The 15036-nt window shown below is 40.4% G+C and overlaps 1 protein-coding gene across 2 annotated transcripts in view; it reads right to left on the bottom strand.

The window, feature by feature from the left end:
- Window positions 1–15036, bottom strand: part of LOC134349557 (E3 ubiquitin-protein ligase SH3RF3-like) — a 350296-nt gene that overhangs the window by 102352 nt on the left and 232908 nt on the right. For both annotated transcript variants that reach the window (XM_063054067.1, XM_063054068.1), the window contains 2 exons: window positions 8542–8817; window positions 2361–2456 (listed from right to left, as the gene is read on the bottom strand). In XM_063054067.1, the coding sequence (XP_062910137.1) occupies window positions 2361–2456; window positions 8542–8817 (372 nt within the window). The remainder of the gene's footprint in view (window positions 1–2360; window positions 2457–8541; window positions 8818–15036) is intronic.

Genomic DNA, 15036 nt, shown 5'->3' with positions numbered 1-15036 from the left:
AAGACTAAACTCCTCTCACTTTAAACGATGGAAACAAAGCCACTAAATCTTCCAAAAATATTATTTGCACTGGACATAAAATTTCCTAAGTTATTCTTCCATGAATCAGTGCAGGCAACAAAATCTGTACTTGCAGTGAGCTCACACAGGACAGATTATGAGGCTACCTCTCGAACTAATAATGCACTGGGAAGTCCAATCAATGTCAATGCCTGATGTTAAAGAGTCACTTGAGGGCATCTAATGGGAGAAGTTCTCCTTACAAGCCTGCAGCAGTATCTTAAAAGGGAAAGCAAGAAACATGCAATGTGGAGAGGTAATAGCGTGAGCATATTCAGCGATTTCAGTTCAATTACCATATTTTAAGTACTTGAACCTACATTATTTTGCAATTATATCCTTCCCACCGCTAATGATCACAGATTCCAACTTGGTTACTTTTATTACATGAGACTGATTGGTTGCTTCACTCATCAGAGACTGCTCTGAGTGAACCAAATGCCTCCAATTTATTTAACACTTCTTCTGTAATTCTCTGGAGCAGGAAACTGTGCTGCCTTAAACTAAGTGACTAAAGTTAGCTTTGGGATTTCTTCAGCATTTTTTTAAAAAAAATCAAGCATTTAAAAATTAGTAAAACTTGATTTATTCATCGTTTCCACTGTCTGGTCACACTGTTACTACTCTTGTCATAACATTTACACTTCAGCAACCTCCAGCATTTCACAGATCCTGGCAGATCTACAGCGGGGCCACGTTATGCGATTTCACAATTAGATTGGAATGTAGAAGGTCAGTCGTTCCCAGAACAGACATTTAAATCTAAAACACACGGTGGGAAAAGATTCGCTCGGAATGTTGTATACGAACAACACTGTAACTCTACAGAAGCAGGAGAATCACCAAGATTTCAAACATGGTGAAGGCAAATGCATAATCATTAAATTACAGTGAATTGTAATTCTTAATGTGCTTTTTATTATTGCAGCTATATTTGTAGTTTTATTCTTCAACTTTCTGCGTGCTTTATTGGCAGATATTTACCAATAGATTAACGGTGCGAGCATTTATTGGCATATTTCTTATCTATTAATGCTATTTTGTTGCTATTCTAGGATTATGAACTTTGAACTGATAGAGCTTATGTGTGGTCAAGTGTGAAGCACAAAATCTGGCAGTCACAGGCTGACAAAAAAGACTTCAATGTGCAAATTACCAAAATATATGCAGCTTATGTCACACAAAGTCCAGCATTTCACTTAAAATAAGAGCAAGAGAACGAAAAAAAAAACAGCCTTTTACCATTTCTATATGAAGTAAGAGATTCTACATAGACAGGAGAGAATGAACAGGTTTGGAATCTTTTCTTTGGGAAAGTGATTCAGAGATGACCTAATACAGGTCTTTAAAATGATGAATGAGTTGAACAAGATGGACATTGTGAGTATGCTTTCAACCTATGGGATAATCCTAAACTTGGAGCCAAAAGGTACTACAGACTGAAAGGAGAAATTTCTTTTGCATAGGGTGTCTGAAATGTGGAACTCGCGACCACAGGAAATGCTTGAAGCAAATAGTTTAGATGGTTTCAGAAGGAAACTGGAGGAGTACATGAAAGGAGAAGGAGTAAAACAGTTTGTAGAAGGCTGAGATGAAATAGACAGAGCTGTGTGGTGATTCAGCACCAGCAGAAAATACTTTGTTTTAGTGCGGCATATTCTATGTAATACTGTACTTTAACCCAGAAGAATGCATAAGTTTTATTCTCTTCCTTTATGTAATGTTAGATAATTTTTGCTGACTGTTGGAAGAGAGTGTGAAGGAGATCCAGTTAACAGCGTTGCAAAGACTCTGAAAAACAGCTACTCAATTGCTGACACCTCCATCATTTTTGGATCCTCTTTTTTTTGTGGCCAAGATGCAACAGAGACTTGCATTACCATGCACGCTGGAACTTGATGTCATTAGTACTCCAATCACATTTTAAGGATCCACAGAGAAGACATCCATCCCAGGTGCTACAGATCACTGAGTCATCTTCAGACCCCACAACTCTCACCTGTTCAAAGTTGCCCTGTTCCTCATTCTACAGCTTAAGAATGGCAGATGCTGATGGATTGCAAATGAGTCCCAGGAGTTAAAGTAATGTGGACTTCAAAAGTGGCAATAATATTTCTTTGTCAAAATACTATTTGATCAGCACGAGTTTTGACCTTCAGCCTCCCCCTACAGCTTCACACAGGGCAAATCAATGCAAGTTATTGGCCGCATTATTGATTCTGATGCAGCTACAGATAACTTAAAACACAATCTAAAGCTTCATTATGGAGAATAGATTATTACAATCTTGATAGCCTCACCTCAACGTACAAAAGAGGAAATATTCCTATCTTATCGCCCAGCATTCCTTCAGCCCAGTTGTCATCAATTCTCCTTATGACAGTCAGAATTTCATCCTGAAACCCAAAGAAGATAGGAATGTTAAAGATCAAATGAAAATCACAGCAACTATAAAAACTGCAATACAAACAAGTTTCCGGTGCTATAAGTTCGCTGGTTCTTCTCTGTGGGCTAATCTTTCTCTACAGTACCATCTTTATGCAGAAAACAATAATTTTCTCTGTGACTGCACACATGGATATAAGTATTTTTAGAAAATTGTAGCATGGTTCTCCAGGAGTATGACAAGCACTCATGGAGGAGCATACAATATTTAATTGATGTTGCTGTTCCAATATTCTAACACAAGCATCTGCTTTACAAAATGCTATGGACCTTGAATGCAGGAGTAACTCTCAAATGGCATTTACAAGTCTGCTCCAATACAAGATTCCAGTCCTTGAATCACCCTGGGATACATTGCCAGGCACTTAGGTAAGCACGGGTCCTTGAATTTGTGTTGGACTTGGTCTCATGCTCTATGTGAGATTTGTTCCAGTGTTCCCACTGTTCTTAACACAGCCCCACAAGTAGCACAAGATCTGTGACTCTAGCATGTACAATGCATGGTGGCTTCCAATGTCTTAGAAAACCAGACCTTGCAAAAACTGGTGCTACTAACTGTACAAGAATTTCTCAGTCTCAACGAATATCATCTTTGAAAGTAATACCTTCAGATTTTAATCTATTGGCATTCTTCCCTATATTGTGATATCTGATCACAAAAGAACCTTTTTCCATTTCTAGAGCTGCCCCCACAACCTTGGTTTCCTTTGTTAAACTATACACTTATTCCTCTTTGCACAATTTTTAACTCTATGTTATCCAAGCCTATCTAACAAGTCAGCATTCACCAACTGCCCATTCCTGGACAGAGTTCCAGAATGTGATTAGTATATGCTAAGTGTTTCTCCCCACATGATAAAGATTAGCTTTATTTGTCACATGTATATTGAAACACACAATAAAAAGAATCACTTGCATCAAATCAAATCAATGAGGACTGTGCTCGGCAGCCCACAGGTGTCACCGTGCTTCTGGCACAGCACAGTATGCCCACAATTTACTAACCCTAATCCTAACCCGAATGTTTGGATATTGTATTGTAACCCTTCTTGTTTCTCCCAATTTTATCAACACTAATTCTTCTATTACTTACGTGGGCCTTTTACTTGTTGCTTTTTAATGATAAAGTGCCATCCAACAAATATTTGTCCTTTCTGCATTCTTAACTTAACCCTTGTCTTCAGTCTTTCCCAGAGCTCAAGAACAACAGAATGCCACCCCTTTCTACGTCAATCTTTCTGTATCTTCACACTCTTAAACCAATGTTACCTAAGCACTACTTTCTCATTGGCCTTATGCTTTTCTACATTCTGCACTGAGGGCCTTAACTGCTTAGTTGACAAGTCACAACTTTCACAACGTCAGATCGTAAAGTTGAAGTTGTATTGCCAAAAGATTTGAGTACAAACCTATTGGGTCAGTCTTAACCCAGAGCACGTCCTGAATGGATAAATCCAGTGAAAAGGTATAAAACACAAACCATGGCCTAATATAAAAAGAATAGAATAAATTGGGTCTATAATCTATGCAGTTCAGGGGCAAAGGGTAAGGGCAAAATGGTGAAGGAACTTCATTCAACAACTAGGGGAGAAAATAAAAAGAGACCGAAACTGTTGAGCACCAGATATACCTTGTGGACTGTGGGGATTGAATAAGGATACAACAAAATAACAAAATTTCTACATTACTTTAGCTTATTTTGGGCACTTTAGGAATTCACCTTGACAGTTTTCAGTTATTGACACTCCAGAATCCATGATTAAAGAGGGGTTGCAACAGCAACAATCCCATCCGAATGAAGTCCATGAGGTAGGTGGTAACTCCCCAGAGTTTGTTCTGCGGTAAACTGCATATGGATCAGGGGTGATCCAAATTCATCACTTGCCATAGCAGTTCCCGTTGTGAGAGGGTTGGGGCCAGATGGAGTTAAAATCGACTCTACGCATGAAGAGAAAACTGTCCAGTATAATTGAAATAGTTGTGATTTATCATTCAGATTCTATCGCTGTCTCTTGATTTTAAAAAAACTTGATAGATCTTGAAAATTTCTCTAAATTAGTAGCAATTCCTACTTTATCTTTCCTTCTCCATTACAAGGCAGCTGAAAAATATACATGGTCGGCCAGAAGCTCATTCATCATCAGTCTTTTCCAATAAAAGTAATTCCGTACTTAAATGAACTAAATTCAGCAGAAAGTCACTCTTAGAAATGAATCACATTTATTTCTATTGATCCAAATTTACAACAGGAACTAAACCATTTATTTTCATAATTTATTTTCTCTTTCTCCATTAAGCAGATTTTGAACGCCTATAGTTTTAAAATTTTTGATCACTATTAGGGAGGCACATTAAAGATTCAGTTTAGATGGAGTGAGTGACAAATGAGTGATATATGTGGCATTCAGAAGAGGACAATTTACAATAGGAACTAAACCATCAGAGGTTTGTACCCACAGGCATGGAACACACTAAAATAAAACAGGAAGGTAGTGAGATCAATTGCTAATTTAGGACCTTGAAATTAGAAACATATATGTAATTTCCATAATCTATTTCTAAACAGCCAACAGCCAATTTTCACCTAATTTGTCCAGAATCTGGCCTAAAAATGCCTTCAAGCCAACTCTGATTTAAGATTATTGAATCCTATGCAGTACATTCCAGTTAATTGGGGCACATTGGGGACAGTACATTTTGGCCCAATAAAGCGGCAGCCCTAATTTCCCAAATTTTCTTGCAAATAGTTAAAAAGGTATAAAAAAGACAAATACCATAGAGCTGAGTAGTAATTTATGAATTTAAATGAACTACAGAGCAAATTAGAACACTCGCCATCCTGCTATTGTACTATAAAACGGTGCATTGATTCCTAATAGTTACTGATAGAGGAATTAATCCTGTGTACACTGCTGCGTTCTTTTGATTGACTGCAAATGAACAAAATCAGCCCAGACACCTAGTGCAGAGAGTGGACTGGCTTCAAACGGTACTTTTGATGATTGCATCCTCAAATCTTCATTTTAATCAACATTCAAGATGATTGTCTATACCCTCAAATTCCTCATAGTTCCTAACTTGAAGTAGTGAAATCGTTTCACTTTCACTCCTGGGCATTTCTAGCCTGAGTGCTTAAAACCTAAGTGAGTAAAATCGTTCTGAATTGTCTTATTGTCTATTACTCACCTACTACCAGTGACAAAATTCACTGCTTTTTAAACACAAACACACAACAGATGCTACTTTGAAAATTTTCAACAATAGTCTTTTGTCCCAAATTAAGCGACATAGTGTCCCAAATAAACAAATGGAATCTTAGCTACTTTCCTGATTTGTTTTCGTTCTTTGTGACCAGTCTCAAATAAATGGTTGCCCGAATTAGTCGATAACCCAATTAACCGGAATCCACTGTCTATGTAATACTAAACATGTAAATAATTATAATTAGATTATGAACTGATATTATGAAGCATAAAAGTTTTAACAAAATGATAAAACTTGGTGGAAAGGAAATTATCTGAGTAACTGAACATCACCAAAAGCATGGAAGATGTTCTCAATAATGGACTGGAACAGTGGGTGGAACTGAAGGTTTCCTCACATCTCAGGACATTGAGCAAATAATAAGAATTTTTTAAGAGACTTTGAAATAATTTAATATAAATAAATCTAGAGTAACACACACACAAAATGCTAGAAGGACTCAGCAGGTTAGGCAGCATCCTTGGAGAGGAATAAGGAGTTGACATTTCGGGCCAAGAATCTTGATGACTCTTAGAAAATCAATTACGTTTTGCTGTGTATAACAACCTATGTTTTACTTAAACTTCTATTTGTTGGCCGCATTTTGCCTGTAGTTGTCCCTTTTCCATCATTTGCTGAACACTGTGTAATATGGCATAAGGTGATTTTGCTTTCAAAACCTTCACTGTGTGATGAAGATGTGTTCAAACTCCAGTTTACATTGAAGGGGCATATCTTGCATATAATTAGTGGGAACACTGGTTATATGCAAGATATATAGCTTACATTGTTTGAATTTTCTTCATGTAGATTCATCTGATATTAGAGGAAGGTGTGTCTTAGCTGCTAAGGAGTATGAGAATATGAGATGAGGCATTGGCTATTTGGCTCATCAAGCCTATCCTGTTGTTCAATATGACCATGCCTAATTTAACCTAGGTCTCATCTCTTTTGTGTCAGTTCTCCATAGCCTTCAGTTTCCTGATCTTTGAAAAAATTAATTAGCTTTCTAGAGACCTAGGCCTTTGCAGCGCAGAAATAGATCCTTCAACCCAACTCTTCATGATGCCTGTCTGACTAATCCCAATTGCCTGCATTAAGGCTTTACAATTTTCTGATCCAAGTATATGTTCAAATGTCTTCTAAACACTGTGATCATGTCTGTCTCTACAACTTCGCCTGGCATTTTATTCCATATAACCATCACCCTCTATATGAAAAACTTGCCCCTTAGATCTCTTTTAAAAATCTCTCTTCTTACCTGTGCCCACTAGTTCAAGACTCCCCTACCCTGGGAAAAAGTCTTTAACTACCCATCCCATCTATTCCCCTCATCATCTTGCAGACCTCTATAAGGTCACCCCTCAATCTCCAATACTTCAGTAAGAACAGACCCAATTTATCCAATCTCTCTAAGCAACTACAGCCTCCATTCTGAGCAATATGCTAGCGAATCTCTTAGGCACTCTCCCCCCATCACTACCACATTTTCCTGTAGTTTGGGGACCAGAATTGTACACAATACTCCAAGTTTTGCACACCAGCAACATGATATCCCAACTCTTATATTCAATGCCCTCTGCCTATAAAGGCAAGCATGCCACATATTTTCATCACTGCCCTATCCTCCTGTGTTGGCATTTTCAGGGAACTATGAACTTGCGTCCCAAGAGCCATCTGTATATCAACACCTGCCAATTACTGTATGTGTTCTGCCTGTATTTAATGTCCCAAAATTTTATCTTAATTTTGTCTGGATCAAGTTCCATCTTTCACTGTTACATCTAATTTTCCAGCTAAACAATGCCCCTCTGTATCATTAGAGAACTTTCTTTATTAATTAAATAAACTTACTTAGTAAACCACTTATGTTATATCCAAGTTATATTGGCATATAGATAGGGCAAAGGCAAGCAGGCTTTCTCCACTGAGGTTAGGTGGGACTAAAACCTCAGACTATGGGTTAAGGGTGAAAGGTGTAAAGTTTAAGAGGAACATGAGGGGAAATGTCTTCACTCAGAGGTCATGAGAGTGTGGAATGAGCTGCCAGCACAAGTGGTGCATGTATGTTCCTTTTCAACACTTAAGAGATGTTTGGATAGGTATATGGATTGTAGGGGTATGGAGGGCTATGGAGGGCTATGGTCCCAGAGCAGGTCGATGGGAGTAGGTGGTTTAAGTGTTTTCGACATGGACTAGATGTGTCTGTGCCGTACTTCTCTATGACTTCCTCAATTGAGGCCAGTATGCCATTTACCTTCCAAACTACGCCTTTACCTGCTTGCTAATGGTTTGTGATTTGTGCAGATCCTCTGTACTGTGCTCATCTGCAATCTTTCTTCATTCAAATAATAGTCTGCCTTTAGATTCCTCTTACCAAAGTGCTTTACATTTATCCACATTAAACTCCATTTTACAAGTATTTGTCCATTCACTCAACCTATCGGTATCCAGCTTCAGAGTCTTTGTAACATGAAGTCTTTACATTCTGATATCAATTGTAATTTGGCTTAGGATTGCAAATTGTAAGTAGGTCATATAAAATGGAGTGCTACACTGGATATTTGTTAATTTTTCAGTTAACCCTGGAGAGCGAGCAGCCTAGCTTGCTTTTGAAGGAATCTATACCCTTCTGTAACAGTATGATATCATTGTTATTTTGCTAAAAATGTCTGTTACACTGTCAAAAATTCCAGTTGTCTGGAATCCATGTAGGTACAAGCTAAAATAAAAGTGAAGTCAAAAACAAGTCAAAAACAAATATTTTGGACATTTGCAAAACAATCATTTTACCTTGCAGAAAGTCAAACAATCTTTATCTTGTTCTTTATCTTTTACTTCAAAGTCATAAAGTGCTTTGCCCTGAGGAGGTGGCTGTGGAAGTGGCTTGATACATTGAATATAACTAGCTGGGAAGAAGCCGTGGGTCCCATTCAGCTCGCCGTGATACCAGTTCTCATCCACCTTACGTCGTAGAATGATGACATCACCTTTGCAGAACCTTAAATCACCAGGCTCCTTCCCTTCGTAGTTATAGAGTGCCTTTGCACATGGTAACTGTGGAATACTCTGAAAGATAAAGCATAGAACAATTTTATGTCAGCTACAGTGCTGAATAGAGTTTAATGTTCTGCATTGATAATTCACAAGTCCTCAAAATGTCAGTTTCTTTTTCTCAAAACACTTCCAATTGGATTTGCTGAATCTAATTAATTGGTGCTTAGAGTTAAAGTTTTCCATGGCAATGATCTCCTCCTAAAGATACTAAGTGACTTGAATCTCTATTAAAATCAACATGTTCAGATTATACCACTGCGAGCATCAGAGATAGAGAAAGAAACCTCTTCTGGAGGTTGCTTGGCTCCAGTTCAGCAAAGCACATGAAGCAAATTAGATTCCATTATTGCAATGTTTTGTCAAAGAGCGACTGTAATTCACTGATTGTTGTAGCTCTCACTTGATTCCTCAATGCATGTGTGGCACATTTCCTCAATGTGCAATCTAACCACATCTAACTCTGGACTAAGGAAACCGCAGGTCCATGTCCCTCTATGTCTCATCCTCTACTCCTACTGCTTTCCCGGGGCTTTCACTTTCTGGGGATCCTTACTTCAAGACCTGCTGCCTGATATGGCTGCTTTAGAATTTATTTAAATCTTACATCCATCCCACAACATAAGGGAGCAAAAATCTTTGCATTATGACTCCATTTCAATGTACAGACATGTGAATGTCAAAGTCTGATGGCTTGTAGAAAGAAGCTGTCCCACAGCCTGTTGGTCCTGGCTTTAATGTTGCGGTAGTGGTTGTCAGATGGAAGCAGCTGAAACAGTTTATGGTTGGGATGACTGGTGTCTCCTATGATCTTCCAGGCCTTCCTTCTGCTCCTGCTGCTATAAATGTCCTCAATGGAAGGAAGTTCATCTCCACAGATACACTGGGGTGTCCGAACCACTATCTGCAGTGCCCAGCAATCAAGATTGGTGCAGCTCAGGTACCAGGCGGTGATACAGCCAGTCAGGCTGATCTCAATGGTGCCCCTGTAGAAGGTCTTGAGGATTTGGGAGCCCATACCAAACTTCTTCAGTCGTCTGAGGTGGAAGAGACACTGTTGTGCTTTTTTTGTCACAAAGCCAGTGGTAGATTCCAGGTGAGATCAGTGGTGATGTGTATACCGAGGAATTTGAAACTACTCACTCTCTCAACTGCAGACCCATTGTTGTTGATCAAGCCGAGCCTGTCTCCGTTCCTCCTGTAATCCAAGATCAGCTCTTTTGGTTTTTGGACATGTCAGGGTGTCAACCTCTCCTCTGTAGGCTGTCTCATTTCTGCTAGAAATGAGGCTGATCAAAGTCGTGTCATCTGTGAGTTTGATCCGCAGATTGGAGCTGTATGTGACAGCACAGTTGGGGGTGCAAAGGGAGTAGACAAGGGGACTCAGAATACAACCCTGGGGGTCAGAGGGACAGAGGTGAGGGAGCCCATGTTAGCCACCTGTTGGCGATCCGATAGGAGGTCTAGGATCCAACTGCACAAGGTGGGGTGCAGGCCGAGCTCTCTGAGATTCCTGTCAAGTCTGAAGGGAATTATGGTGAACTGTAGTCCAGAAACAGCATCCTAACATATGTATCCCTCTTCTCCAGGTGAGTAAGGACATACGATACACAATGAGATCTTCACATCCATGTCTGGAGTCTGTGAAGACATCAGAATCACATTCTGAGGATGTCTACGGTGTTCTACCAGTGAATCTGGTGCTCATCTGTCATTCTAGTTAAGCTCTCTAACCTTGCAAGAGGGAGAAGTCAAGGAAGGAGAGAATGGCTCTTGTCCCACAGAATTCATCCTTCTGAGTGGTATCAGCCTCTGGTAGTTCACATTCCCCAATGATGAATGCTGCCAGAAACACGACACTGATCAGAGAAAAGGGATTCTGAAGATCCACATTGACCTGGCTGCTGTGTGAATGGGACTATTTTTGGCACAGACATCAGAGATTATTGAGTGGAACTCCTCTCGGCAATGGTTACCTCCTCTCTCAGGAAGCCATCATTTCTTGACATCACTTTTCCTTTGCTTAAATTAAAGGAAATATCCAATATGAACACCCATGTGACAATTCCAATGGGGATAGTGAGCAGCAAGATATGACATATGGCGGAGATCCGTAACAAATCGTGACAGTTCACAACTACAGATGCGCTGGGCCGTCTGCATCACTCTCTGCAGAGTCCTGCAATTAAGGGAAGTACAGTTCCCATATCAGGCAGTGATGCAGCCAGACAGGATGGTCTCAATTGTGCCCCTGTAGAAAGTTCTTAGGATTTGGGGGCCCATACCAAACTTCCTCAACCACCTGAGGTGAAAGAGATGCTGTTGTGCCTTCTTCACCACGCAGCTAGTGTGTACAGACCTCGTAAGGTCCTCGGTGATGTGGATGCCGAGGAACTTAAAGTTGTTTACCTTCTCAACCCCAGATCCATTGATGTCAATAAGGGTTAGCCTGTCTCCATTCCTCCTGTAATCCACAACCATATTAATCATCACCATATTAATTTTTCCAGTTAGATAGTTCGATGTAACATCTGGGGCTGTCACTTAAGGAACATTTGACTTGTTAAATGTGGGAAATGTCGCTCACTGTGTTTCAGCAGTTCTGGGTGGCCCTTGAGCAACCTGTACTAGTCAGCAATGTTCCCTTAAATCACAAACAAGGTTGCCAAGTAGCGTTGCCGAATTGTGTAAACTACAAAAGTGTTGATCTGCAGCCACAAAACCCAATTTATCCTGTGAAAGCTGACACTCTGCCCTCACTGGTACTGTCACTAGTACTGCAGAATTTGGGCAAAAATTGGTTCAATTTCTAGTCATTTGGCTTTAGACAGTCTTGGGCCAATTACTGCATGTACTGGCTGCATAGCACAATTTCCCAGCGGCACAGTCACAGTTATAACCAGCTGAACCTCAAACCACAGATACCACTAATGAGCACACAGCTCTTTTCCCAACACTGGGATTTCAATAAGAATGTACTTAATGCAACTAGTAGTATATAAACTGACAGACAATTTAAAAACTGTAATAATTATAACTGAATTTAGATATTTGACAGACTGTTAATTAACTTCTTAGGCACAAATACTACCACCTATATAATTAAAAACCTTGCAGTTGGCACATTGTGCTTTTCAAAGATATCCTGAAGCACAGTCTGAGGTGCCACACTCTACACAATATTCAGAGCAAAATAATAGGAAACTGCTGAAATTAGGTAACATCTCATGAGTTACCATTAAATTTCTAATTGAATAAACATGAGCAACTGATGTTGTAGAATGATAGGTGAGTTCATTGAAACATATGTAGTTGATGCAGGGATAATGTTTCCCTTCACTGGGGTGTCTAGAACCTGAGGTTACAGCCTTAAAGGAAACTGCCAGCTATTCAGGACAGGGAAGACATTTCTTCATTGAGGTAACAGACTCATTTGCTGTGCATGTTCAATATACAGAGATCAATAGGATTTTGGTTATTCAGGGAATCAGGATCTTGAGTTTGGCACAAGCAGATGGTGCAGAGGTAAAAGATCACCCACGATCTTATTGAATGCAGTTCAGACTTAAGGGGTTGAATGATCTGCCCCTGTGCCTACTACTTCGATAAGTTTCAGTGAGGTAACGGCAGGTCAACTGAGCAATGTAAACATTGACATTTTTCCTCACAGCAACTCATCAAAATAATAAGCACCTGCTACTCCGTGGGTAGTCACAAAATATGTACGGGATTCTCTGATAATTGAAAACAACTAGATCCCACTCTGTACTGATAAATACAGAGTACAGACTCCATGCTAGGAAGTCAATATTAGGTACTGATGATGACTAGACTTTCATAACAAGTTATACAGTACGGTGCATATAAAAAATATTCACCCCCCCCTTGGAAGTTCTCATGTTTTATTGTTTAATAACATTGAATCACAGTGGATTTAATTTGGCTTGTTTTGACACTGATTAACATAAAAGACTCTTCCGTGTCAAAGTGAAAACATTGTAATACCAGCGTGCACAAAAATCTTACGCTGTGCAATTTTTTGCCCAGTGATAACAACACGTGCGCACTATAGTTTATATATAGATATATTCATTTTAACAGCTAGTAAAACACTGTCAACAAGCCAGTACTAAAAATGGAAGACAAATCATCACAAACTCCATGTTGTCAACACCGTTTGCATCAGAAACCAGAAAAGGAAATGTGACTGTGAACAATCGTGAAATATACTTAACATAGAACACAGAACATAGAATAGTACAGCACAGTACAGGCCCTTCGGCCCACAATGTTGTGCCGACCCTCAAACCCTGCCTCCCATATAAGCCCCCACCTTAAATTCCTCCATATACCTGTCTAGTAGTCTCTTAAACTTCACTAGTGTATCTGCCTCCACCACTGACTCAGGCAGTGCATTTCACGCGCCAACCACTCTCTGAGTAAAAAACCTTCCTCTAATATCCCCCTTGAACTTCCCACCCCTTACTTTAAAGCCATGTCCTCTTGCATTGAGCAGTGGTGCCCTGGGGAAGAGGCGCTGGCTATCCACTCTATCTATTCCTCTTATTATCTTGTACACCTCTAACACGTCTCCTGTCATCCTCCTTCTCTCCAAAGAGTAAAGCCCTAGCTCCCTTAATCTCTGATCATAATGCATACTCTCGAAACCAGGCAGCATCCTGGTAAATCTCCTCTGTACCCTTTCCAATGCTTCCACATCCATCCTATAGTGAGGTGACCAGAACTGGACACAGTACTCCAAGTGTGGCCTAACCAGAGTTTTATAGAGCTGCATCATTACATCGCGACACTTAAACTCTATCCCTCAACTTATGAAAGCTAACACCCCATAAGCTTTCTTAACTACCCTATCCACCTGTGAGGCAACTTTCAGGGATCTGTGGACATGTACCCCGAGAACCCTCTGCTCCTCCACACTACCAAGTATCCTGCCATTTACTTTGTACTCTGCCTTGGAGTTTGTCCTTCCAGAGTGTACCACCTCACACTTCTCCGGGTTGAACTCCGTCTGCCACTTCTCAGCCCACTCCTGTATCCTATCAATGTCTCTCTGCAATCTTTGACAATCCTCTACACTATCTAAAACACCACCAACCTTTGTGTTGTCTGCAAACTTGCCAACCCACCCTTCTACCCTAACATCCAGGTCGTTAATAAAAATCATGAAAAGTAGAGGTCCCACAACAGATCCTTATGGGACACCACTAGTCACAATCCTCCAATCTGAATGTACTCCCTCCACCACCACCCTCTGCCTTCTGCAAGCAAGCCAATTCTGAATCCACCTGGCCAAACTTTCCTGGATCCCATGCCTTCTAACTTTCTGAATAAGCCTACCGTGTGGAACCTTGTCAAATGCCTTACTAAAATCCATATAGATCACATCCACTGCACTACCTTCATTAATATGCCTGGTCATCTCCTCAAAGAACTCTATCAGACTTGTTAGACATGATCTGCCCGTCACAAAGCCATGCTGACTGTCCCTGATCAGACCATGATTCTCTAAATGCTTACAGATCCTATCTCTAAGAATCTTTTCCAATAGCTTTCCCACCACAGACGTAAGGCTCACTGGTCTATAATTACCCGGACTATCCCTACTACCTTTTTTGAACAAGGGGACAACATTCACCTCCCTCCAATCCTCCGGTACCATTTCTGTGGACAACGAGGACATAAAGATCCTAGCCAGAGGCTCAGCAATCTCTTCTCTTGCCTCGTGGAGCAGCCTGGGGAATATTCCGTCAGGCCCCGGGGACTTATCTGTCCTAATGTATTTTACCAACTCCAACACCTCCTCTCCCTTAATATCACCATGCTCCAGAACATCAACCTCACTCATATTGTCCTCACCATCATCAAGTTCCCTCTCATTGGCGAATACCAAAGAGAAGTATCCACTGAGGACCTCGCTTACTTCCACAGCCTCCAGGCACATCTTCCCACCTTTATCTCTAATCGGTCCTACCTTCACTCCTGTCATCCTTTTTTTCTTCACATAATTGAAGAATGCCTTGGGGTTTTCCTTTACCCTACTCGCCAAGGCCTTCTCATGCCCCCTTCTTGCTCTTCTCAGCCCCTTCTTAAGCTCCTTTCTTGCTTCCCTGTATTCCTCAATGGACCCATCTGATCCTTGCTTCCTAAACCTCATGTATGCTGCCTTCTTCCACCTGACTAGATTTTCCATCTCACTTGTCACCCATGGTTCCT

The sequence above is a fragment of the Mobula hypostoma genome, chromosome 7 (assembly GCF_963921235.1).
Source record: "Mobula hypostoma chromosome 7, sMobHyp1.1, whole genome shotgun sequence".
Lineage (NCBI taxonomy): Eukaryota > Metazoa > Chordata > Chondrichthyes > Myliobatiformes > Myliobatidae > Mobula > Mobula hypostoma.
This window is presented reverse-complemented; position numbering and strand designations above follow the sequence as displayed.